The sequence below is a fragment of the Mesoplodon densirostris genome, chromosome 3 (assembly GCF_025265405.1).
Source record: "Mesoplodon densirostris isolate mMesDen1 chromosome 3, mMesDen1 primary haplotype, whole genome shotgun sequence".
NCBI lineage: Eukaryota > Metazoa > Chordata > Mammalia > Artiodactyla > Ziphiidae > Mesoplodon > Mesoplodon densirostris.
The window spans coordinates 4,402,941-4,427,862 of NC_082663.1; the positions used below are offsets into that span (position 1 = coordinate 4,402,941).

At 46.8% G+C, this 24,922-nt stretch overlaps 1 protein-coding gene across 3 annotated transcripts in view; it reads left to right on the forward strand.

Moving 5' to 3' along the window:
• The first annotated feature begins 8,101 nt into the window (after positions 1 to 8,101).
• Positions 8,102 to 24,922, forward strand: part of ICE1 (interactor of little elongation complex ELL subunit 1) — a 61,471-nt gene continuing 44,650 nt past the window's right edge. For 2 of the 3 annotated variants that reach the window (XM_060092703.1, XM_060092704.1), the window contains exons 1-4: positions 8,102 to 8,403; positions 21,355 to 21,413; positions 22,063 to 22,097; positions 24,394 to 24,412. In XM_060092703.1, the coding sequence (XP_059948686.1) occupies positions 8,320 to 8,403; positions 21,355 to 21,413; positions 22,063 to 22,097; positions 24,394 to 24,412 (197 nt within the window). In that variant the 5' untranslated portion in view covers positions 8,102 to 8,319. Of the gene's footprint in view, positions 8,404 to 8,851; positions 9,063 to 21,354; positions 21,414 to 22,062; positions 22,098 to 24,393; positions 24,413 to 24,922 lie in introns of those variants that run through there. The other variant, XM_060092705.1, reaches the window with a different exon arrangement.

The window sequence follows — 24,922 nt, forward strand, 5'->3', positions numbered from 1 at the left end:
GAGTGTTATGGGGACAGACGTGGGGGAGGGTGGTACGTGTGGTGGGAGCCTGGGAGCTTCACATGCTTTGATTGCAAGCTGCCCAGCTGCCCGTGAGCTGGACGTGGGCTGACAGAGGAGAGGAGGGAAGGGTCCTCCTCGGCTTTGGGTCTGCAAGCGGGAGAACACATGGCAGTTAACCCAGGTGGAGACGGTCAGGATATGGGGAGAGAGCACACAGGCGGGTGACATGCTCTTCTAGAGCTCAGGCCAGAGGCCCAGGCTGGACGGAGTCAGACGGTACTTAAAGCCAGGTGGCTGAAGGCCGCTGTACAGGTGGTGAACCTGGAGGGAGGAGAGGAGGAGGACAGTAGCGGGGCCACCTGCACTGACACCCTGCGAGGTGAGCCAGTGGGCCCAGTAAGAGAGACTTAGCAGGAGCACACTCAGAGAGAGGGTGCCGGGACCCCGCTGAAGACCCAGATGAAGGAGGAAAGGGTGATGGACAGCTGCGACAAATGATGCTGGAAGTTGTGCAAGATGAGGACTCCATGCTGAGCTGTGCATCCCCTATCTTCAAAAAATTGCTCCCTCGCCTCCCTATTTTCCCTTCCAGCCGCCAAGAAATTTAAAGATGCAACTACCATGATGTAGAGCAGTGGTTCTCAAACACCGTCCCCCCATCCCCGGGGACACTGAGCAAGGTCTGAAGAGAGTTTTGATTTTCACACTGGGGCTGGGGGGGTGAGGGGCTACTGGCATCTGGTGTGCAGCCTGGAGGGGTGCTGTTTAATATCCTAATATGTGCAGGAAGGCTCCACAGTTATCCGAAATTATCCAGTCCCAGAGAGCAGCAGCATGAGGATGGGAAAACACCGATGAGGAGTGAGAATTCACAGTGTGGATGCTGATGACCGGCACCCCTCAGAGACCCGCCTTCTGAGCAGCCACTACCTTCAAGTCCTTCTAGCAGACTCCAGATGGGACTCTTACCTACAGCCAAGCTCACAGGTGCATGAAAACACTTCCTGGCAGGGGGCTGAGGATACCATTGGGCAGTTTTGTGTCAAACCTTGAATGGGGTTCACCAGACCTCATATTTAATAACCATGAAAAGATGATGGCGAAGTGCCGTTCAACACAAATGTCAGTTTAGGGGACTTCCCTGGTGGCACAGTGGTTAAGAATCTGCCTGCCACTGCAGGGGGCACGGGTTTGAGCCCTGGTTTGGGAAAATCCCACAGGCTGCGGAGCAACTAAGCCCGTGCACCACAACTACTGAGCCTGTGCTCTAGAGCCCACGAGTCACAACTACTGAAGCCCATGAGCCACAACTACTGAAGCGTGCACGCCTAGAGCCCATGCTCCATGATAAGAGAAGCCACCGCAATGAGAAGCCTGCACACCGCAACGAAAAGTAACCTCCCCCCGCCGCAACTAGAGAGCCTGCGCGCAGCAACGAAGACCCAACACAGCCAAAAAAGAAAAAAAAAAAAGTCAGTTTAGGAGATGTTCCGGTTAAATTAGCAAAGATGGTTCCCTTTAAATGATGACAAGAAGGGATGCTAAGAGCATGAGAATTTCGGGTATCAGAGGCATCATAGAAACAGATCATTTCCAGAGTTGGTCTTCGGAGAGCTCAAGGATACAGGACAAGCCAGCAGAGGCTACGGGAACCAAACCTCAGCTCAGGGCACAGACTCTGAAGGGGGTGGGTGGGACGGGAGGGAAGGCAATGCCCAAGGGAAGGGACTAAAAGGAAGCGGAACAGTCACTGTCTCCAAAAAATAGTAGAACAAACAAGACTTGCCGCCCAGAGAATATCATGGCTAGAGGTGGGCAGAGGGTTTTAAGTAGCTGCTGGATCTACCAAGGCGGCGGCAGGACTCCCCGGGTGAGGACTGAGCCGGCAGTGCAGGTGTGCAGGAGCTGGCGAGGGGTTTGGGCGGGAGGACCCAGGCAGGGTGTCCAACAGGCAGGACGGCTTCCCCCGGCCCTCTTGATGCTCCGTCTCGCCAGCAGCTTTGATTCCCACGAAGTGGAGAACGTAAGCCTGTCTCAAAAGGAGCACCGCCAACCTTGGACAACGCCTGTTAGAGACCCCTCCTTCCGATCTGCCTGAGAGGATCTGGGATCAGAAGGCATCCACGGGTGGCCTCTGGTGGCCCCTCTCCACTCCCTCTCACCTGCGGAATCCAGCCTTGCTGTCACCCTGGGCTGGGACCCACTCTCGGCCTTGAGGCGGTGGCAGTGAACGTTATTCTGGTTTGGAAATGCCCTGGTGGGCTTTCTGAGAGCACAGCCCCCTCGGCAGGCCTTCACCCAGACTCCAGCTGAGCCGTGGCCCTGAGAACGAAAGAGGTCCCCAAGCCTCTTCTGGGAGAGAAATCTTTGTTTTATGTGATAACTGGACGAGGCCCAGCGGGGCTGGGGGAGCAGTGCTGCGGGCCAGCAGCTGCCGCCTGAGCTGCCAGTCCCTCGACAGGACTCCTCTGAACTGTCTTCTCAACGTGGGCCTGACTTCCGGGCTTCTGGGTTCATCTATGCTTCGTGCAATTTTAGCAAGGGTCTTGCTAAGTCACTTGAACCAGAATCTTCCCCTCTGGATATCGGATCTCCCAAAATTTCGAACCCTGTTCCTCATCCTCCACCGACCCCACAGGAGGCCTGATCACCCGGCCTGCCCTCAGCAAGAACCCTGTTAGCATGGTTTAGCCAGAACTCCCGCCCTCCACCCTCTCATGCCTGATGTCTCCTTTTAGAAACCCTCCTTCCACTGCCCCCCACCCTGCTCCATGGCTATAAATTCCCACTCTTCCTGGTGGTATTTGGAGGTGAGCCCAAACACCTTCCTCAAAACCCCATCCCAGTGGCCCCTACAGCTATCATGATGGTGCTATGCAAGGCTTCCTCACTGTTCTTTGTCAAGTGTTGTGAATAATTTTTTTTATTCAACAGTTAGGAAATATTTTGTCTTTAGGAGTCCCTCAGAATTTTCCTGGGGTCACTCTTCAGTTATCCTAGGGCTCCCTGGAGTCTTTTGACAAGAGCCATAGGAGAGAGGAATGATATACAGTAGCGGTCCCCAACCTTCTTGGCACCAGGGACCGGTTTCCTGGAAGAGAGTTTTTCCACAGATGGGGGTGGGGTGGGGCGGGGGGTGGTTCAGGCGGTGACACGAGCGATGGGGAGCAATGGGGAGCGAGGGGGAGCGAGGGGGAGAGATGGGGAGCGACGGGGAGGGATGGGGAGCGACGGGGAGTGGTGGGGAGCGATGGGGAGCGATGGGGGAGATGGGGCGCGATGGGGCGCGATGGGGCGCGATGGGGAGCGATGGGGAGAGATGGGGAGCGATGGGGATAGATGGGGAGCGATGGGGAGAGATGGGGAGATGGGGAGCGGTGGGGAGCGGTGGGGAGAGGTGGGGAGCGATGGGGAGCGACGTGGAGAGTCGGGGAGCGACGGGGAGAGACGGGGAGCGGTGGGGAGTGGTGGGGAGAGATGGGGAGCGATGGGGAGTGAAGGGGAGCGATGGGGAGCGAAGGGGAGCGATGCGGAGCGATGCGGAGCGATGGGGAGCGAGGGGGAGCGATGGGGAGCGAAGTGGAGCGGTAGATGAAGCTTTGCTGGCTCGCCTGCTGCTTGCCTCCTGCTGTGCGGCCCAGCTCCTAAGGGGACCAGTAACTGACCTCGGCCCGGGGGTTGGGGACCCCTGATACACAGCACGGGAGGGTGAGGGCATGTGTAACCAGATTCATCAAGGGCCTAGACAGACAGACAGACAGACAGAAAGGAGAGATGCGAGACCCAGGATAAGAGAGTTTGGTGAAGTGAGAAGTCAATCAGTGATACCTTTGGAATGGCCAGATGCTGGTGTTTCTGAGGACAGGGAGGGGGGCGTTAGATGCGACCATTTGGCAGGCTGAGTCTGAAAGTAGTGATGACACAGCCCTGTACCTTTGGTTTGGGAGGGGGTGGGACCACGCAGGGTGAGCAGGGCTGGGAGCAGGTCTGGTTAGAAAGACGGTGGCTGGGGCCTCCCTGGTGGCGCAGTGGTTAAGAGTCCGCCTGCCGATGCAGGGGATACGGGTTCGTGCCCCGGTCTGGGAGGATCCCATATGCCGCGGAGCGGCTGGGCCCGTGAGCCATGGCCGCTGGGCCTGCGCATCCGGAGCCTGTGCTCCGCAACGGGAGAGGCCACAACAGTGAGAGGCCCGCATACCGCAAAAAGAAAAAAAAAAAAAAAAAAAAAAAAAGAAAGACGGTGGCTGGCAGGGCCACTTCTTCTGTGTGCTACTTGTTTTGTCAAAGAGTGATCCACACTCCCAAGGGCTCTGTGCTTGTTTGGTGTTTTGCTGTTGCATCTTAAGATTCTTCAGAAGTTTTGAACAAGGGGTCTGGCATTTTCGTCTTACACTTGGCCTCACAAACTGTATAGATGATCCTGGGGCCGGAAGGCGCCAGTTACTGGGACTGTAGCGTAGGAACTTTTAGGAAGCAAATCCCTGAGACCACAGGAAATGTCTCACGTGACAAGGAGCTACAGCTGCCAGATGTTCACAAAATACCCCACACTTCCTTGGAGAGGGCTTTAGCAACCAGGAAAGTCTTTTAAAATTGTGCTTCAACTTTAACAATCGTATCAGTTTTGCATTCTATTCCGAATTACGCTTGTTTTAAAACAAAAATGGGTTCTTCTGGTTTCTGAGTGAACTCGATCTTCCAGGAAGAAGTAACATGCTTACCCCCTGAACTTAAGAGTTGGGCTGTAAGCAAAATCACAGGGCCTGCCCCCGATCCCTGGGGGAGGATCAAAACCCTACCATCGCTTAGGGTAGTAAGAAACACCGAGGCAAAGGCACGCTCGAACCAAACACAGTGGACACGACTGGGCAGACGGCAAGGTGGCTCCTTCCACACAGGATACCCCAGAAGATGGCATTACTACTCCCGTAAGAAGGGGCTATATCATAAATAAATATGGCTGGAAATTCCATTTGGGCCTAAACCACAGACAGGGAAAGACAGACATCTTGTGGGCTTATGTTAGCATTACATCACAGATGTGGAAACTAATATAACTCCATCAGATAATATCACTGAGTTGTAGAGTGCTAGAGTTGCAGCTACTCCATAAGACATCTCTCGGGGTTTTAAAAGAAAGAAGAAACATAGTTTATTTTTCTTATGGGTAAATGCAACAGATGAAAGAATAGCACTTCATAAAGCAAAATACAAGAACATTCAAACAACAAACAACTTTCCATTTTGAGTTCCTGTGATAAAAGCCTTGACTTCTAAACAAAATCTATTAGCCATTTCAGTGGAATCATATGTTAATAAATTAAATAATCAATTTAATTAACCTTTTAATTATGTTATACTCTAAAGCTTTGTGAGAAGTTACCAAGTATCTGGGAGATGGTGATGAGGGTGTTGGGCAAGAACTGAGACTTTTATAGTTATTTCTCCTCTAAATAACTAACTGGACTCTACAGGCAAGGGGTCCACCAAATCAGAGTCAGAATCTAGACATCCCTCCAGAGCTTAGGACAGTCTGACAGAAAAACACAGCTTTCCTTGGAATTTTGACCGAAAAAAAAAAGCTAAAACACCAAACAAAACAAAACTTTTTTTTTTTTTTTTTAAATGAGTAGGCTGCAGATATTATCCCTCTATTTTCCAAAGTGGCTAACACCATCAATGAATTGCTAATACCTACCCTCTGTATGGAAGATCCTATGGACTTGGCCCTGTCCTTGTCATTTTACACTTAAATTATAGCTAATCCTCTGTAAGGAAATACCAGCTCAAATACGTCACTTGCTAGAGACTTTAAGGCTAGGCGTTTGGTTCTAAAGCCATTGCTCACCACTTTCTGCAGTGTAGATGTTTGCTTGCTTGTTTCCACCACAATAACAAAACAGGTGTGGCCCATCATGTGGGAAAGAGGAAAATGTTATTTTCAGCATTCCTTAACTAGTGGCCAACATCAATTGCCACCATGAACTACAATTACACTTGTTTTTGTACAGCCTGCCAGGTAAGAATGATTTTTACATCTTTAGAAGGTTTTTCAAAAACAAAAAAAATGACAGATATGCAGTAGAGACCTGCATATTTATGGCCCCAAAAGCCTAAAATATTTTACTATGTGGCCCTTTATGGGAACTTTGCCCACCCTACATTACACAAACCACACTTTTTTTTTTTCTTTAAATATCTTATGAGAAAGGCAGAAGTTGAAACAAATGCACTTCCACTTTTGAATGGAAGTGCTTATTCTCTTTCACCTTCAATTAGCTGCAGCAAATTTGACTCACTCTGACATCCATGGAGCACCTACAGTGTACAGCGCTTTGCAGCGTTTAAAAGGAAGAAGCACCTCTAAGACATAAAAATCACCACAGTACAAGTCAAAATGTGGTGTTATAAAAAAAAAAAAATTGCTCAGTGCTAAGGGACAAAAACGGACCTAGGTATTACTTGCAGTTGTGGAGGTAAAACGTGGGGCCCGGAACAGGACGACAGCCTGTCAAGCTGGAGGAAGACAAGCACAGGAGCCCAAAGGCAGGAAGGCAGTCGTGAGGGTTCCCAGTTCCAGCAAGGGGAGGTGCGCTGTGTGCGTGGGTGCAGTGCAGAGGGAGATAACCCCGGAGGGTAAGCTGGTGCCTCCTCCACGAAGGGACTCTGGAAAAAACACTCATTTGGGAAACCTTAAGTAAAAAGGAAGTTACTCTTAAGACCAGTTATCTGGTATCGGAAACCAGAAATGGAAAGTCACCAGGACCGCAAGGGCCTCCTTTCCCCTTTCTCTTCCAAGGTACACCTGCTTCCCCGCTGTCCATCTGCTTACTTCTCCTTTCACTTTTAACCCTACTCTTGCTTTCTTCGCATCCCACAGCACCTCTTCAGACAAGTACAGGTGCGTCTTGAGTGCCCACGACAGGTAATCTAGGGATCTCCTGGATACCTTGTCCCTCCACTTCACAGCAAGTGTCAGCCACAGAGCGTGTAAGCAAGGGCAGGGGTGCGATATTTGCAGAGGAACCCAGAATGCTTTCTTGGAAGGGGTGTTTTCAGTTCCAATTTCCATCCTGTAGATTTAGGAAGGAGCAGGTAAGGTCTGGACGTCTCCTTAACACATACAAAGCTTGTACTGAATGCTAAGAATTTGGACTTTCTAACCAGACGTCGGGTAGCCACGGGAGGCTTCCGAGCAAGGTACCGACGGCAGCAAGCTGTGATTATCAAAAAGCGATTCTGGTGGTGGTGGGTATTGGAATGCAGATGGGAAAAACTTCGGTTCAGACAAGAAGATCGGGACCTGAATGTATCCAGGAACTGCGGTCAGGTGAGGATTTCTTTTCTTTTTTCCCTTTCCAAGAGATTTAAAAAATAAGACTTGGTAGTAGCTAGCAATTGGTGGCAGGGTCGCCGAGGATTCGGCCAGGCGCTGTGCTTGGCACCTAGTGGGTGGCGGCGCCCAGAGCCGAGGCTTCAGGGACACGGCGGGGATGGGTCTGGAATGAGGCCGAGGAGCGCCGGGTCGGACGGCAAGTGGACACAGCAGGCGCTGCCGGGAAGAAAGACGTTCCCGGAGAAAGGACTGGTCAGCGGCGACGACAAACAGGGCGAGGCGCCAAAGCGCACCGGGCGCGGCCGGAGGAACCACTCGGTGTCCGCCCGCCGCGCGGGGCGTTGGGAGCTGTAGTCCTGCCCTCTCCTCCTGGACCCGGCCGGACTCGGACAGCGCCCATGCCTTCACTTAAGAATCGTGCACTGGCCCGTCCGGGTGCGGGGTCCTTCAAGACCATGAGGCGCCTGGAGTGACGTCATGCTCAGGTCACCTCCCCCTCGTTGAAGGTTTTAGGTGTCTATGTGAAGTGTGCCACACAGCAAGCCGGCAATGAACGAGTAAATCCTACACTGTGGAAGAAGGGCCCCTCCGATGTCTCTTCTCTCCTCGACGTTTCCTTCGCGCCCGTCTTCCCAGCCGCATCGGCGCGGCTCCGCTCCCTATTTTGCTCCGGCAGCGCCTCAGGCAGCCCCGCGCCGCGGCGAGGGGCGGAGCGAGCCAGGGTGGGGCGGGGTCCTGGCCGGACTGCGTCGCGCTCGGGGGCCGCGCCGGGTAGCGTTTCTTTCTAGTGCCTGAGGCAGCTCTGGCTCGGAGAGTGGTTCGTCAGCTCCACGGGGACCTCTGTGCACGGATGGACCCGCCCGGACCCGGCGGGAAGCGGCCTGGCAGGCGGCGGCCCCGGCGGCGTCAGCAGAGGCAGGACAGGGCCGAGGTCGCGGGTCCCTGAGGCGCGCGGGCTCACCGGGCCCGGCGGCGGCACCATGATGCCGGGCGAGACCCACTCGGCGGCGCCCGGGACGGCGGCGGACCTCTCGCGCTGTCAGGGCTGCGCTTCCCTGCAGCAGGTACGGCGTCTCCCCCGGGCTGAGGGTGCGGAGGGGCTGGGCCGGCCGTCCAGGGCTCCGGCTGGGGGTCGGGCCGCGCGCGTTAATTTTCCGCGCGCTGCTCCCACTCCCGGGCCTGAAGCCCCCCTCCCCGCTGCCCCCGCTTCCCTTCAGTTGTTTTGGGAACGGCTTCTTTTGCGTTATTTAGGTGTAGGATACAGGATTCATTTACTGGGATGCAGTGGTTGGGGAGCGAGCTCTGGAGGGCCCCCTGCTGCCTTTATGCAGCCTCAGGGTTCCCCAGGGCTGACTTGTAGGTAGATGAGGGATGGTCAAAATGACAAGGGAAGCCACCTTTCCCAGGATAAGGTTTTTTTTTAATTGTGCTGGTCCGTCCTTAAAATATTTCTTGCCTGGGGGCAAGTTCTTATGCGGCCTGCGGATTGGCCGAGAGGGTCGTTCATCGATTAAAGGCTTGAAGATCCTGGAGGTTCCTAGCTGTAGCGTGGTCTGTGCGCTACCGTGGCAGAAGAGCTGCTAGTGTCTGGCCCCAGGTCTCACGGAGTCGCGGAAATAGTCCCAAGTAGTCGTTTCCAGCAGACTCTCCCAGCTGTCTGATATCAGGAGTCTCTCTTCTGGCGATCAGTGTCCTTAATGGTAAAGCGGAACTGTCTACCACGGTATGGACATGTAACTAAATTATCACCTATTTTACTTAGTGTTTTAGGCACCGCGGACATAGTGGTGAACAAAGTAGGTAAGATCTGCTGTCATAAATAAGATACGTGTGTGCAAATAGGACTTTAGAAGGTTTTAAGTGTTAGGAAAATAAAGGAGGAGTTGGACGTGGTGGTTTTGTCGCTTGGCTGGGGTGGCAGCCGACAGGGTGTTTTTGAAGTGGTGGCATTCGGACATCTGAAGGATGAGAAGAAGAAGACTGACAGAGGTGTGAGAGCAGCTTCCTAGGTAGAGGGCTTAACGGGCGAGCGGTTATTGACGTGAAAAGGAGCAAGGCGTCTTTGAGGAGCAGAACGAAGTCTGGTTGGTGTGAGTGTAGCGCAGAGGGGAGAGCACTGATGAAACCCGAAAGGAATGTAGGCTAGATAAGCTTAGGGTTTTGTTTCGTTTTGTTTTTGTCTTAAACTGCATCATCTATGAACGGGTCCCAAACATTGAAGGGCTGAGAGCAGGGGACGGAGAAAAGAAAGTCATGTGCTGGCGTTCTGAAATAGAGGGGGAGCTTCTGGTCAGATAATTGGCCGAGCTGAGCTGCCTTACGTAGGCATTTAGAACGTGCTTTTGTTTTTTTCCCTCAAAACCCAGGAACGTGAGTGAAGTTCTCTTGACTCTTTCACGAGTTATATTTATTCTTTGGGCCGGTTTATTTACTCAACAAATATTTATTGATCACCTGTTGTGTTTTAGGCAGTGCAGCTACACAGTGGGGGGGGGGAGCGAATACTCTCCATCTCTTGGAGCTTCCATTCTAGGAGGTGGAGGGAGGAGACAGATTAAACAAGTTATGTGAGAAGGTAATAAATGTGCTGGAGATAAAGGGAGCAGAGAAGCGGGGAGAACAAAAGGGTGAGGAAGGGCCCAGGGGCTAGTGGAATTTAAATAGGGAGTCCTCACAGAGGTTGTATTTGAGCAGAGGTGGTGAGAATAAGTTCTGTTGATGTCTTTGAAGAAAAGCATCCCAGACAATAGAAACGTCGTCAGGTGTGGTGGCCTGACGCAGGAGCTTGACTGGTGTGCCCGGGGAGAGCAGGGAGGTGCTGTGGCAGGGCGGAGTGCATGTTGGTGTCTGCGTCTGCTTGGGGCTGCTCTAATGAAGTCCCATAACGTGCGTGGCTTGTCAGCGACAGGAATTTATTTCTCACGGTTATGGTGGCTAGGAAGTCCGAGATCAAGGGACTGGCAGATTTGGTATCTGGTGAGAGCAGGATGCCTGCTTCGTGCCTTCTGGCCGTGTCCTCAATGGCAGAAGTGGGGAGAGAGCTCAGAGCTCTCTGGGGTCTCATTTATAAGTACACTGATTCCATCCATGGAGGCTCTGCCCTTACGACCTGTTCACCTAGCAGAGGACCAGCCTCCAAATGGCTAGCCTATTGGGGATTATATTTCAACCTATGAATTTTGTGGGGAACACAAGCGACCTGGAGCAATCAGGGAGTTTGATGAAGTCAGAGAGAAGAGAGCCTGACTGTGGGAGCCCTTAGAGACCATTGTAAGGATTTGGGCTCTTACTCTGAAAGGATAGCGAGTCCTGAGAGGCTTTTGTGCAGGAGAACGACGGGTGTAAATTATGTTGTCCAGTTGTGGATCTGATTTTCCTTCAAAAGCCTGGTCTACCCGTAGTAGTCCCCATCTTGGTTCAAAGTAGCAACTGTATCCTTCTGGTAGCTTAGACCAGAAACTAGATGTCATCCTTGGTTTCTCTCTATTCTCTAACAGCCTGCATCCAGCCCATCAACCGATTCTGTTGGCTTCTTTGTTAGTCACCCATTTCTCACCATCCCCACTGCTTCCACCCCTGTGTGAACTGCTGTAATCTCTGGCCCCGGGGGTTTTTGCTGTAGCCTCCTCTGCCGCCTTCCTTCCTCCTGTGCCACATTCCTGCTACTGGTTCTCAAAACAGCAGTACGAGTTGCCCTGTAAAGTCCCGAAGTCCCGGGTCCTGCAGGCCTTTCCTGTAAGGGGCAGCATCTTAAATATTTAGGTGTTGTGGTCTCGTTCACAGGTACTCAGCTCTGCCTGCATCGTGTAAAGATGGCCACAGAGAACACTGAAGGGACGGGTGTGGTTATGTTCCATGGAACCCTGATTTGCAAAAACAGGCCAAGGGCCTTAGTTTGCAGACCTCTCTCCTAGGTTGCAGTACTCCATTGCATTTGGGTTTTCTGTTGCCTAGAGTGCTTTTTTAGGGGAAGAGAATGGTTAGTTGTGAGTGGAGTCCATGGAACAAGTCTTTAATATTGCAAAGTCAGGCTGGAAAAGTAGGTTCCTGGCAGATTAGGGAGGACCTTGAATGGTAGCCACCTTAAAGTTCTGTGCTTAATTCCGTTCGCATCATGAAGAGTGAAGGGTTTTGCATGGTTACTGCCCAAGAGCAGTGTTTGTCATAAAACTAACCGGTGGCCGTGTGCGTGCTGGATCGAGGAGGTCAGTGATTGCACTGATGCAGGCTGGTGGTAATAGAGGGTGGCCCAGCTGAAGGGTCTTGGGATTGGGAATGGAGAAGAACAAGGTTCTGAGTGTGAGAAACTGCCAAGAGTGCACAGATCTCAGTCAGGAAGATGGAAGGTCCAGAGATTTAAATCCTGAGTGACTCTGAGAGCTGTGGTAGAGGTAGGAAAAAGCAGACGCCAAGATGGGAGAGACGTTGGAAATGTAGGAGCGAAGCTTTGGGATGACGTCAGCATAGGGGATTTTCAGCTGTTTTCACATTTGTTTGTAGTGCGAGGTGCCTCCAAGGTACTGTGATACACTTCCAGGGCAATAGTGAAGCAGCCAGGTCAGATGGGCACTGAGTTCATTGTAAGGATTTTATCTGGAGAGGGTGGGCATAGGAGAATGGAGAAGTGTGTTCCGTCTCTTCAGAGAAAGCCAGCGGGCTCGTGACTAAGGGGAGCATGGGGCGGTGAAGCAAGGAGAAACAGAGTTAAACAGGAAGCATATGGAAATCAGGATGAGACAGATGGAGGGCTGAGAACAGGCGATGGCATTTGCCAGGTAGAAGGTCTATGATGGGTCACCGGTAGAAAGGAAGTTTCTGCAGGGTTACCTAGTGTCACAGCAAGTCCTGTATTTCAACTAAAATTGTACCAGGGAGAAACGAAAGAGGTTCTGTACACAGAGAAGGCATCCTGCTGTATAGCTTTAACACACTGAGACTTCTGGAGCTTGCAGAACATATACAAGCACATTACAAGCGTCTTGCCTGCAGGAGCCCTGGCATCAGTGCTGTGGCTTCATTCTGAACCTCCGTGGGGGGCTGTCTGTCTGTCCCCAGTGGAACAGTGCTTGGGTGCGTGGCAAGTCTTCCTTCCTGTCTCACGCCTCCCTGCCCTCTTTCTCTCTTTTTTTTTGTGGCCGTGCCCACAGTTTGCGGGATCTTAGTTCCCTGACCAGGGGTTGAACCCGAGCCCTCAGCAGTGACAGTGCAGAGTCTTAACCACCGGACTGCCAGGGAGTTCCCTGCCCTCTTTTTCTTTAGTGGGTGCGGAGATACCTACTAGTCTCTCTTTTTCTAGTCTCTCACATCACCTTATCTGTTTGCTCATCCTTATTGGTTATAATGGTTTATCACTGATCTGTAGCCCAGTGTGCATATGGGTTGCCGAGCTTTGGGAATCCTAAACCAAGGTGGATCCTCACTCTGGTGGTATTATGTACAATTAAACAAGTCTTGAGTGGTTTTAAGTCAAGCTGGCATAAGTCCCTTTAATTCTGGTGAAGGAGAGGCCCTCTTATTTTACTAGTTTCAGTCATTGCAGAGTGAAACAGTTTAACTCTCTTGGGAATCCAGGTGGGAGTTTGAAGCACATAGTTATACTGTTTAGCTCGTGTAACTAGAATAGAGTCAGAATAAATGGTGTTTGGTTGTCCTTGGAGCAGGTTTGAGCGCATGATTTATATAAACTTTTGTTGGACTCCCATTTGATAATCACCAGTGGTTTGAACTTCATCATTTGGAACTTGAAACATACTTGTCCCTAGACATAATGATTTGTAAGTGGTTATAAAGAATGCTCACAAAATTGTAACTCATTCATTTAGTGAACATTTTTTGAGCGTCACCATGTCTGTGATGCCGTGGCATGGGTTGGAATACAACCATGAACAGAAGAGGCGTGGAGCTTCTTGTGTTGTGGTTAAAGTTATGGAAGAGTGAAAAAGCAACCACTGAATAACTGTAGTGTAATAACTACACGTAGTTCTTGAAAAAAATTTGAGGAAAAGTGGACTTGCACAGGTCAGATACATGTTGGTCAGGGGTCAGCTGTACTATTTTGGGGGATGTTCAGGGTAGGTACCCTGGGAGCATCCAGGAGGGACGGGTGAAGGCTTCGTAGCAGAAGTGAGTCTAGGCCTGAAGGATGGTTCCTGACTAAATAAGAGGGAAGAGATGGAGGGAGAGTGTGGCCAGAGGGCGCATCATGTGCAAAGACTAGGAGAGGAGAATAGAGTCTGTGATAGAGTAAAGCACAAAGCAAAAGGCGAGGAGAGGAAGACGAGGCCAGCGAGGCTGGAGCCTGCCTTCCCGGGCGCCAGAACCTCTCAGCTCGTCCTGGTGGGTGCGCACAGGTGGAAAAGGGTGGGCTGTTACCACTGTGCCAGAGGGCATCACCCGGGCTCCTGTCTGACTGTTCAGAGACACACTCAGCTCTGACGGAGCTCGACCTAGACTCTCAGTTTTAAGTAAGCGCAGTTAATAAGAAGTTAGCAAACAGGAGGAGGAAGTGTGGCTTATCAGAGAGGATTCAAGCTGACCATTTAGCAGATTGACCACAGCAGAGCAGTCAAGGAGATTAGTGTGGTTTTAAAAAAGAATTTATTTTGAAATAATTGAGAACTCATAGGAAAGTTGCCAGAATAGTGCAAAGAACTCTGGTATTCTCTTCACCCCACTCACAGGTTGTCAAGATGGTTGCATTCACTCCCTCATGGTGTGCACACACGCACACTTTCCCTCCCCTGCGCACTCCACAGAGTGTGTCCTCGAGACCTGAGCACTTGTCAGCAGAATAAGCCATAGCTCTCCAATCAGGATGCAAGCCTCGGTGCAGCACTTCCCTCCAGCCCATAGACCCATCCGATTGTGCTTACGGTTAGGCCCAGGTGTAGCTTTTCCCTTTCTGGTTCAAGGTCCTGTAAGGAAGATGTATGTCATTGTCACGTCTCTTCAGCCTTTTTCCTTTAGTCTTTCTCTGCCTTTCACGTTCAGGGAAGTTTGAGTACAGCCTTGTATTCTCTGTGGAACATTTGGCCAGGTCTGGAGACATTTTTGGTGGTTACACTGTCTTAGCGATCCCAAGACCACACCAGGTTCAGTGATTCCCTAGGGGGACTGCTCCAGGGTGTGGTATATTGTAGTGAAAGGATACAAAGGAAAGGCGAGTGGGGTGACGTGCAGAGGAAACCAGGTGAGCGACCTGACTCATGAATCCCTCTAGCGGTGTGTTGTGACATGTGTGACGTATCGTCTCCCAGGGCCTCTCATTAGAGACTCAGAGCCCGAAGCCTGCTAGGGCCTGGTCACGTGGGCACCCCCTGTCTAGCACGTACCGAAACTCCAGACTCCCAGAAGGAAAGCAGGTTTCAGCATCGGCCACATTGCACAGTTGAGGTACAGGGCGCCCCTCTTGTCAGTTTGGGGAATGGTGGGAACCCTCCAGAAATCCAAGTTCCCAGACGCCAGCGAAGGGCCCACGTCTCGAGCAGGCCTGCCCTGTGAACCCTTGTCTGCACCACCCCTCGGGGATGAGGCCGTGCTCTGGCCACATCGTGAGTAGAAGCTGGGGAAGCTGGCAGGCCTGTCCGTGCAAAGGGCAGCCGCACAGCTAAGGATCTCCCATCTCCCAATGTTAGTATAATTTGAGGTCGACTCGGGCAATTTAGTTATTCCGTTATCATCTGTATGTTTCCTTGTTCACTCTGTGTCTATGTATTGTACTTAGTGGTTTAGTAAAACGGCTTTCCTGACTATACTGCAGTCTCCTCTGTCCACTTCTCAGCCCCCAGGCCCACTGCGTGCTCCGTGCCAAGGCCCCCTCTCCTCACCCTGTGCTCTTAGCCACCATGTTGACCCCACTTCCCCGAGAAGGGGAGGGGAGACGGGAAGCACAGAGTGCACTGCCTCTCTTTTCTTTTCCTCAGTGCTCCGTGCTCACGGTGACGTTCAGGAGGCTGTTGTATGGCTGAAATGCACAGTGTGCTGCGGGGGTGGGTATGGGGAGCGCGTCTGAGTGGCATGGGGGGCGGGGGCGAGGGCTGCTCTGGGGGCAGTGTTAGCGAACACGTGAGCAGGTGAGCATGATAGAGCTGGAGGAGCTTGGCCCGAAGGCAGAGAAAAACAGAAGGTGGGAGTTACGACAGCAGAGAGGAGGGAATTGGGGATAAATCTGAGCTTTCCAGTGTATGTTATAATAGAAGTTCCAGAAGGAGAGGACAGGACTGCAGGGAGAGAAGCCGTAATCAAAGACGCCAGGCCACCTTCCCCTTGCCTGGAGAGGAAGAACCACACCCTGGACCCTGCGTCCTTCCCTAGAGGCTGGACAGCAGTAGGGAGGGCACACGGTGTGTGTACCCGTACGTGAACATGAGTCAGAAGGGCCCTCCCTACTGCCTTCCACCTGGACACAGCCCGCTCAGCATTCACAGTTCTGAGCTCCATTAGTTAGAGACCTTGATTGCAACCAACCTAAGTGACCTGTGAATCAGATTGGAGAAAAACCAAAGAATGTTTTATTAGGACACTGCAGTAACAGACCAGATTCAAGCTGCCACTCAGCCAGGCCATAGGAAAAAAGTTAGGGACTGGAGTGCTGTAGGAAACTAAGAAGTTATCCTCGCTCAGTTTGTGTTTTATTTTCCTGTGTAATGCTATGTTTTGTGATTTTAAGTCTTTAAAATAGGAGTTATACATGAGCATAGTTTAGAGAGACAGCTAGATGTACAGAATTTGTTAGCCCCCAGCCAGCCTGTCCGTGTTCTCGAGAGAGACCACTTTTGTTTGCACTCTGTGTGTTTCATCTGGTTAAATAATAGATGTATATTGCTGCTGCTTGTTTTTCAGTTTTAGGCATATTGTTTGATTTCTGACTTCGGAAGGTGAGGATTGAGCTGTCTTTCTGCCCTGTACCCCAGCACCCCTGAGCATTCCCTCCTGCCCCTGCCCCCCCCCCAAAAAAAAAGTCCTCTCAGTGCAGCTGTGATTTCCCTTAGGTCACTATTCGGAGTTGACATCATGATGACTATTTGTTATTCAGAGCCAAACTATGGAGTAACTTATGATGATTTTTCCTTACCTGTGTGTTTTCTTGTTTCCCTGATTAATGACTATTTCCTTAATTCAGTGTTTTCATCTTGAAAATGTTAATGAGTGTTCACTGTGTGTCAGAGACCACATTAAACGCTTTATATGGCTCATTCTGTTTAACCCTGATAGCAAGCCAGTTAGGTAACCCCCTACCCCCCAAACACACACCCAAACCAATGTTTCAGTCTCCTTATCTATAACATTGGAAATAGTACTGAGGCAGGGGTAAGTTAAGTCAGTTTGCCCAAGGCACCCTTGCAGGAAGTGGTGGAACAGGATTTTGAATCCAGCTGTGTCTTAACTGTAGAGCCTGAGGTTTCTGGAACGTCTGTGGCACAGTTCTTGACATTACAGAATGGCATCTGGAAGCAAGGCTGGGAAGATGAGATTGACTAGCAGAGAACTGGAAAGAGAATGGGAAAAGAAGGAGGTTATTTAAAAATTAATCCATTTAAATGCATGATGACGCTACATGGCGCTTGCAGTTCTCTGCCAGTTAGGTAGAAATATCTTAATGCCTTCATTCCACCAGATAATTTTGTCGTTTTGTTCTTAAGGGGAAAAAAATCCCCTTCTGGGCCTTTAGAACTGCTCCAGTCTGGTGTGCAGCTGCCTTCCTGGATTCTCTTTACCTCTGTTCTGCGCCCACCTCGTCCTCTCTCAGTTTACTCCAGGATTTGGGTGGAGCGTGTCCACATCCTTTGGCACCTCCCTGAGCAGGGGTGTCTGGGAAGTGAGTTTGTGGAGACTCCAGGTTTGAGAATGTCTGTTTTGCCATCGTGACTGGCTGATAGCTTGTGCAGAATTTTACCTTGGAATTCATTTTCCGTCAAAATTTTGAAGGCTTGCTTTCTAGGTCTCTAGATGATAGTTGAAGTCTAAAGCCATTCTGATTCCAGGTTCTTTGTACATGACTTGTTTCATTTTGATTTTTTTCTGTCATGATTCTCATAGGATCTTTGTTTTGTCTCTGATGCTCTAAAATTTTGTGCTTATGTTTCATGGTTTGGATCCAGTTTGTATCCATGTGCTGGGGCCCTTTCAATTTAGAAACTTCTGGTTTCAGTTCTTGGTTTTTGTCTTCTTGAATATCAGTATTTCTTTAATGATCTCTCCATCGTTTCCATTCTTCTCTCACTGGAACTCTTGTTGGGCATGTGAGACTTCTTGCACTGACAGTCTGATTTTTCTTCATTCTTTCCTACATCTGTGTTTTGTTTGTTTGTGTTTAAATTTTGGAGGACGCTTTTTCATCAAATCTTCTGAGTCTTTTATTTTGCTTCCCTGTTTTTAATTTAGTTATAACAGTATTATTGAAGTGTAATTCACATACCATAAAGTTCATCCTTTTAATATGTACAGGTAGGTGGTTTTTAGCATATTCACAGTTACACAACCTGGTCGCCTCTTGTAAAACACGTTTACCCTGCCCCGTGCCCCTGCCAACAAACCTCTTAAGCATCAGCAGTCGTCCCCCTTCCCCAGCCCGCAAGTCCCTGGCTATCACTAGGCTACTTTCTGTCTCTCTGGATTTGCTTATTATGGACAGTTCATACGAATGGAATCATACGGCGTATAGCCTTTTGTGACTGGCTTCTTTCACTGAGCAGGTTTTCAAGGTTCATCCGCATTGTAGCATGTGCCATTCATTCCTGTTCACTGTCAGATATTCACATTGCATGGCTGTACCACATTTTTTTTATTCATTCATCAGATGATGGTTCATCCATTTTTCAGTTGCCATTTAGTTTACTTCCACTTTTTGGCTAGTGTGAATAAATGCTCCTTTAAATAAGAGTGTACAAATGTGGCATGGGCGTGTTTTCAGTTCTCCTGGGCATATACCTAGGAATGGAATTGCTAAATCATCTAATTAACTGTTCAGCATTTTGAGGAGTGTCAGATTATTTCCACAGCAGCTGCACGTTTCCTGTTCCACCAGCAGTGCTGTGAGGGCTCCAGTTACCCTGCATCCTCACCAGCACTTGTTATTGTCTGTCATTTTGATTTCAGCCATCCTAGTGGGTGTTTGTTTTTAATTTTTAAAAACTTTCTGAAAAACTTCTCAGAACTCTGAGTATTCCTTTTAAAAATAGCTGCTTGTTCTTGTTTTATGAAAATAACATCATTTATCTCAGGTCATGTTAATTAGTACCTTTAAAGGTTTCTCAGTTTTTGTCTACTCCAAGTTGCTTTGGTTCATTTTGTTTTGGTCTCTCTTTCATGTTACAGGTTTCTGTCTGATGTTTGGAAATCTTCGATTGTTTGTTCATATTAAGAGCGGTAGCTAATACAGTGGTGGCTGGAGATTCTGAGTGTTGTGGGCTTTTGGACCCTGAGCTTCATTGCAGTAGGTCTGGGTGGGCCACTTCTTGACTGTAGAATATCTCCTCGCTACTTTAGATCTTGTCTCCAGGCTGGTTAGATTTCCTCAGAGAAACTGCTTCTAGTCTCCTGCCTCCTGCCTGGAGGGCAAAAGGAGTGGCTGCCACTGTCTGGGAGCTTAATGGGGAGAAGCAGGCGGTCATTATTGGAGCAGTGTGCTTAGATGTACCTGGTCCCTCTGTTTTTGGTGCATTCCATCTGCCCCAAGTGTTCACAGTGTTCCAGGCAGAGGCTTCTTCAAAAAGCAGACCTCCTCCTGCTGGCTGGGGGTGGGGCAGTTTCCTGGTAGCAGAGCAGAGTGGGGATTTGAGGGTTCATGCTTACCAGGAAGGTTGCAACTAGTTCTCGTCTTAGTGACCCCCGCCCAGCCTTCCTGAGGACCCTGGCCCCTCCGTGCTGGTTGAAGTTTTGCAGTGTAAACTGAGAATTGAGTGGTTTGCCAGCACCCCCTCGCCCCGCCCGCCTCTCCTGGGTCTGCTAAATCAGTATTCTCAAGTCAGCTTTCCTGTGTTCCTTTGTCTTTTATCTGCTTCTCATCCTTGTGGGTTTGGCCTTTTGGGAAAATAAATCCCTTGACTTCAGTTTTAGCTGGTTTTAGGGAGGGAGTAAAAGCAGATGCTTTATTTACCCTCTCTGCCTAGAAATCTGCCATGTAGAATTTATTTTTTACATAATGAAAGATTTTTTTAAATGTGGAAAGCCAAACACACTAAAGTTATTGAATAGTCCATTCATTGCCCTTTGATTTATAATGTTCAGAGTCTCTACTGTACCCAAGAATCAATTCTAGAATAAAGATAGAAATAGGAAAAAAGGGCATAAAAGTACTAGAATAACATGTGGAAGACTCTTTATGATTTAGCATCTTAGGTGGGGTAGAGCCTTCTAAATATATTAGGAAACCAAAATTTAAGAAAAATGACATATTCAACTATGTGAATATTTGAAACTACTGTATTCATATATAGTTACATTTTAATGATCAATTGAGAAACATACATATGTATATATTTGTAACTTTTGGACCAGATGTTACTGTTCCTCATATATTGCAGCTCTTAAGAAAAGTGAAACCACACCAATGAGCAAGTGATATAAGGGGCCATTTTTCTTACTACAAGAAAAATGATGACCGACCAGAGGAGATAAGGAAGATTTCTCAGTATCACGCACAAAGAAATGTAAATGAAAAATATGTCTCTGAGATTATCAAAGCTCCCAGCTATCACTAATGCAGGGAACCTATTTGGACTTTATCCTAGGGGAAACTAGAAGTGTCCCCCAGAGAACTGGGCAAGGGAATACATTGCCTGTTGTTGGTAAAGACTGAAAAGGATCTAACTGGCCTTCAGTGGAGAATTGGTGAATTGAGTACATCCAAACGTATTTTAAATATATAGTGACAGTTCTGAAAGGATATATACAAAAAGTAACAGTGATTTTTGACAGGTGTTGTGATTATGAGGTAACATATACTTTTTACTTTATATATTTTAATGTGTAGATTCTTTATTTTAGTAAATATGTTACATGTATGACTGCAAAGAAAATGCATATATTAGCATGAAGGAAAATAGTTCTGTAATTCTCAAAATTAGTTAGATTACCTAGATAGAAAAAGATGTTTTGGGGGCTTCCCTGGTGGCGCAGTGGTTGAGAATCCGCCTGCCGATGCAGGGGACACAGGTTCGTGCCCCGGTCCGGGAAGATCCTGTGTGCCGCGGAGCGGCTGGGCCCGTGAGCCATGGCTGCTGAGCCTGCGCGTCTGGAGCCTGTGCTCTGCAACGGGAGAGGCCACCACGGTGAGAGGCCCGCGTACTGCAAAAAAAAAAAAAAGATGTTTTGGGGATAATTAATGAAAAATAAGTTCTTATTTCTGAAGTGTTTATCAGTGAAAAAAGGAGACATTAAAAGAAAAAGTCGCTTACAGAAAAGAAAATCTGTTCATTTTTAAATCTTAGGAACATTTTGAACAGTGTAACTAATGTTTTTTTCTGTCAAGTTGATAGCAGTAATTTAGAGCCGCATTTGCAGTTTGTCCCTAAAGTGTAACATAGATCCTTATAAAAAGAAGTTTCACTTAATCTTGGCCCCGTTTTAATATTCCTGTTTGCTTTTCCCATGTTATTTTTATTTTTTTGCTGTTTTTAATAATTTACGTGTATTTTTGGATTAAGTCCTTTCGGAAATAATGTGGAGTGAAGTGTAGACTGATGGTTAGTAGTAATCAGTGAACTAAAGTAATGCATATTTATTGAGCTCTCGCAGTGAAAAAGCACACACAGAGCATCAGTACAACTGCCTTGATGTTAGAGTGACGTCATTCAGGTGAAGAAAGAGATTCAGAGAAATGCAGCATGGGCTCAAGGTCACACAGAATACCTCTGTGGGTTTATACTCAACATAAATAATAGATTTACGTATTTCCATGTTTATATAATATAGTGAACAGTATGTTTATATTTTATAATAAATGTTACAGAAAAATAATAAAGTAGTTTATATTATAAAAGCAAATAGCTAACTGTAGCTTTTTTTTCTTTCAGAATTTAAATGAATACGTTGAAGCATTAATTACCCTGAAGCAAAAAATTATTAATACAGAGTGAGTATGTTTTCCTCTGTTTGGCCGAAGTTCGTCAACCTGACATACAAGCTGGAGCAGATGGTGGTGGTGTTAGACCCGCTCTGAGTGGGGCTGAGAGTGGAACTGGGGTTGCTCACCTGGTGCCTGTGTGGTGTGGGTTATAATGGAACTCCTCAGGGCCTGCCCCAGGCCCTTGGCAGCTAGAGCGCAGAGTCCTAACCACTGGACCGCTGGGGAGTTACCAGTGCTCAGACCTTTACAACGAGGCTCAGCGGTTAGAACCTGATTTTTGCTAAACTGGAAAAAATTTTTAAAGCTGTTTTCTATCTTTAAAGCCTTCTTAGCTTTAGGACTGGACATCAGATTTCTTTGTAGTAAATTTCCTGGTGTGAGATTGTTTTTTTAATCCTGTGAAAGTTACAAGAATTTATAGGCAAAGGTATTATTTAGATCATAGGAATTTTAACTTAAAAACTCATATATCAGTGCAGTGCTTTTAAGGAATTTAAGGTGATATGTATATGTGTGTGCATATGTTTAATTAAATAAACATAAATTTGTTGCAGGAAACCTAGGAAGAAAGGTGCCTTGTACATTTGGGAACATGATTTTAACGTAATGTGTTTTCTAGATTGAAAATGTAACATAACTCTTTTCTTTGTTACAGTAATTTGTTGACAGAATATCAGAAGAAATGTGATGATATCCTTTTACTGGCTATTTCCTTGGAGGTTTTTAAGAGTGTAAAGGAATGTGAGAAATTTCATAGTTACTCTTTAGAAAGCGGTGCTTACAGGCTCCAAGTAGGAAGTGCCCCTGGCAAGCGCAGTTGAGCAGCTGTCTTCTACTCATAACACACGTTTAATGGTCAAGGCTGCCGGCCTCCTTGTTATAGAATGTGTTTTGCTTTTGTCATTGATTTTGATTTTCTTAAGGTTCCGTAAGCTTTCTAAAGAGTAGGTGTTTTTCATTTGTACTGAGGACATGACCTGTGCACTTTAGGTTTAGGAATAATGTGAAGCTGAATATGGTGCTATGAGAATATTTTGGGATTTCTATAAGGAGTGCACTGTAGGAATATTCAGAATGTGGGAAAATTAACTTTTGTTAATTAGTTTTGTAACTTGTAGAGAATTAATGAATATATCCCAAATCATAGTGTAAGTTTGTATCCCCAGGACAGTCCTTGGTCTCTGTGTCACCATTTCGTCCAGTAGCCGTTTAGAGCACCTGCAGGCCTCTGTATTTTCTTGGCAGGGCGGAAGTAGTGTGCACAATCATTCCTCCCACATCTTTTGGTGATACTTACCTGAATTAAGTGTCTCCTGTGACAGTAAACACACATATGTGTGACCCGCAGCCTTAGCTTCAGTATTGGAGCAAATACTGCTGTTCAACTCTGGCAGTAACCTGAGGCGTGTTTCAGTATTATTTCTGGCATTCCTAAACTTATATGTAATCACCAGTTACTTGTTTGTGTTGGTCCCATTGTATCTAATTTGTGTGATTAGAGTAATAAAATCAAGGCACAGCATTTCGATTTATTTTTAGTATCTCAAGTTTTACATTCAAAAAAATAGGTCTTTGAAAATCTCCTCTTGTGCTTTATTGAAACTATCAGTCTGTTTAACTATAAATGTATGTTATTGCAAGAGTCATATCTTTGATTTTGAAAGCTGTACAGAAACAGTTATTATAAACACTTCTAATTAGCTAAATAGGGAAATAGGCAGTTAATTCCAGTATTAGGAAAATATGTGTTCATTGTATCCTTTTTGGAGGAAATGGCATGAACTTTTTGAGGTAATTACAAATGTAAGCTAGCAGGGAAATTATTGATTTACTTTTCTAAAATTTATAAAATTTTAAAAATCAAAATTGTGAGAGTAATTTATTAAAAATTGATAAAACTTTTGATTATTCTTGAATTTCCCTTCTGCAGTGTGCTAATCTGCTTCAGCCTCAACTATAGATTTTTTTTTTTAAAACACATCTGACATTTGCTCACAATATGTATTCATTGTACCTCAAGTCTGCAGTTGTTTGCTCTACACCCTGAGGTGCCAGTGTTGCAGGTTTAATATGGCTTCTTGTGTGACTTGATTCTTTACTCTTTTGTGTAATTCTGACTGTTTTGTTGTTTATTAGTTCCTCTTTGTACAGGGCAGAGAGTATATTTTATTTCATCAGATATTTTTTGAATTTTTCTTTCTTGCAAAGACTGCAGTAATTTAGGGTGAAACTCCTTAATCTTCAGAAGTTTACATTCTAATAGAGGAGGGTACAGATGTGTTGTGACCAGCAGACATTTCTATATTGTGATATGAGAGTAGGATATGACAGGTGGTGAAACTTAAAGGAATGACTTTTTGCTGTCTTAGAACATTTTACTGGCAACATGATGGGAAATGAAGTTACCAAATTTACCAGACTGTAAAAGTTAAAGGTTTTCCAGATTTTATGTTCTCCCTGTATTTCTTTTCTCATTGCTCGTTAAATACATATATATATTTATTTCATTCAATATTTAAATTCATTAAATATATATATATACGCACATATATACGTGGTTTTAGTAAGTACGTAACCCTGATTTGCTGGAGTTGAGCTCTGGACTCTGAGAAAAGAAGGACAGGATGTTTGGGTATTCTGATATATACAGGATTCAAGGTAGTTTTCATTAGTTGCTTATTGCATTGTCTTTATTCTTGGAATTTAATATTAATCGTATAGTTAATCAAGAATCTTTTTTAATTTAGAGAAGTACATATTTTGACTTATGGCGCATGTTATGATTAATAGGAGTAACTCAGTAAAAAGCTTTATCATATGTTATAGATGGAACTTTGAATGTTGTTTTCTAAGGATTATGATTTTGCCTCTATGTATACTGAACACAGTTTATTGAAGTTTTAAGGTGAGTTTTATCTTCAGACAAGATGAAATTGTTTTATCGTCAGTAGATAAAATTGTCACAGTTTTCTTTAACAAGTTTTACAGCTGCAGTTTGCAAGAAGGTAAGCTAGCTACCTGTTTTCCTAGTCTATTTGGGGTAGAACTTATCGGACTAGATTTTTACGCAGATTCAACAAAGTGCCACATAGAATTGACCCATTATGTAGACTGTTTCTTTGATGCTTATAATAAATGAAGATTCACATTTTCCTTACTATTAAATTGTCCAAATGAATTTCTTACCGAGGTCTTAAATTACAGCCTAGTGTTTGATTTTTCAGTAAATTTTACTGATCTTGTGGCCACTGAGATGAAGTTTATTGCTATCAGTTATTGTTGTCTCTGTGAATTGGATAGTTTAAAGTGGTTGTTTATCATGTATATTTTGATCAATTTAAAGTAGTCTTACTTAGAATTTAGTAATGTTTTATACTCTGATTACATTTACCAATTAGAAGGCAAAATATGGTTATAAAATGACTCACACAGTTGCCTATCATTGAACTGAAATCAGTGGTGGTGAACTCAGGATTAAGGAGCCAGATCACCTGGCAGATCGTCCAAGTGTTCTT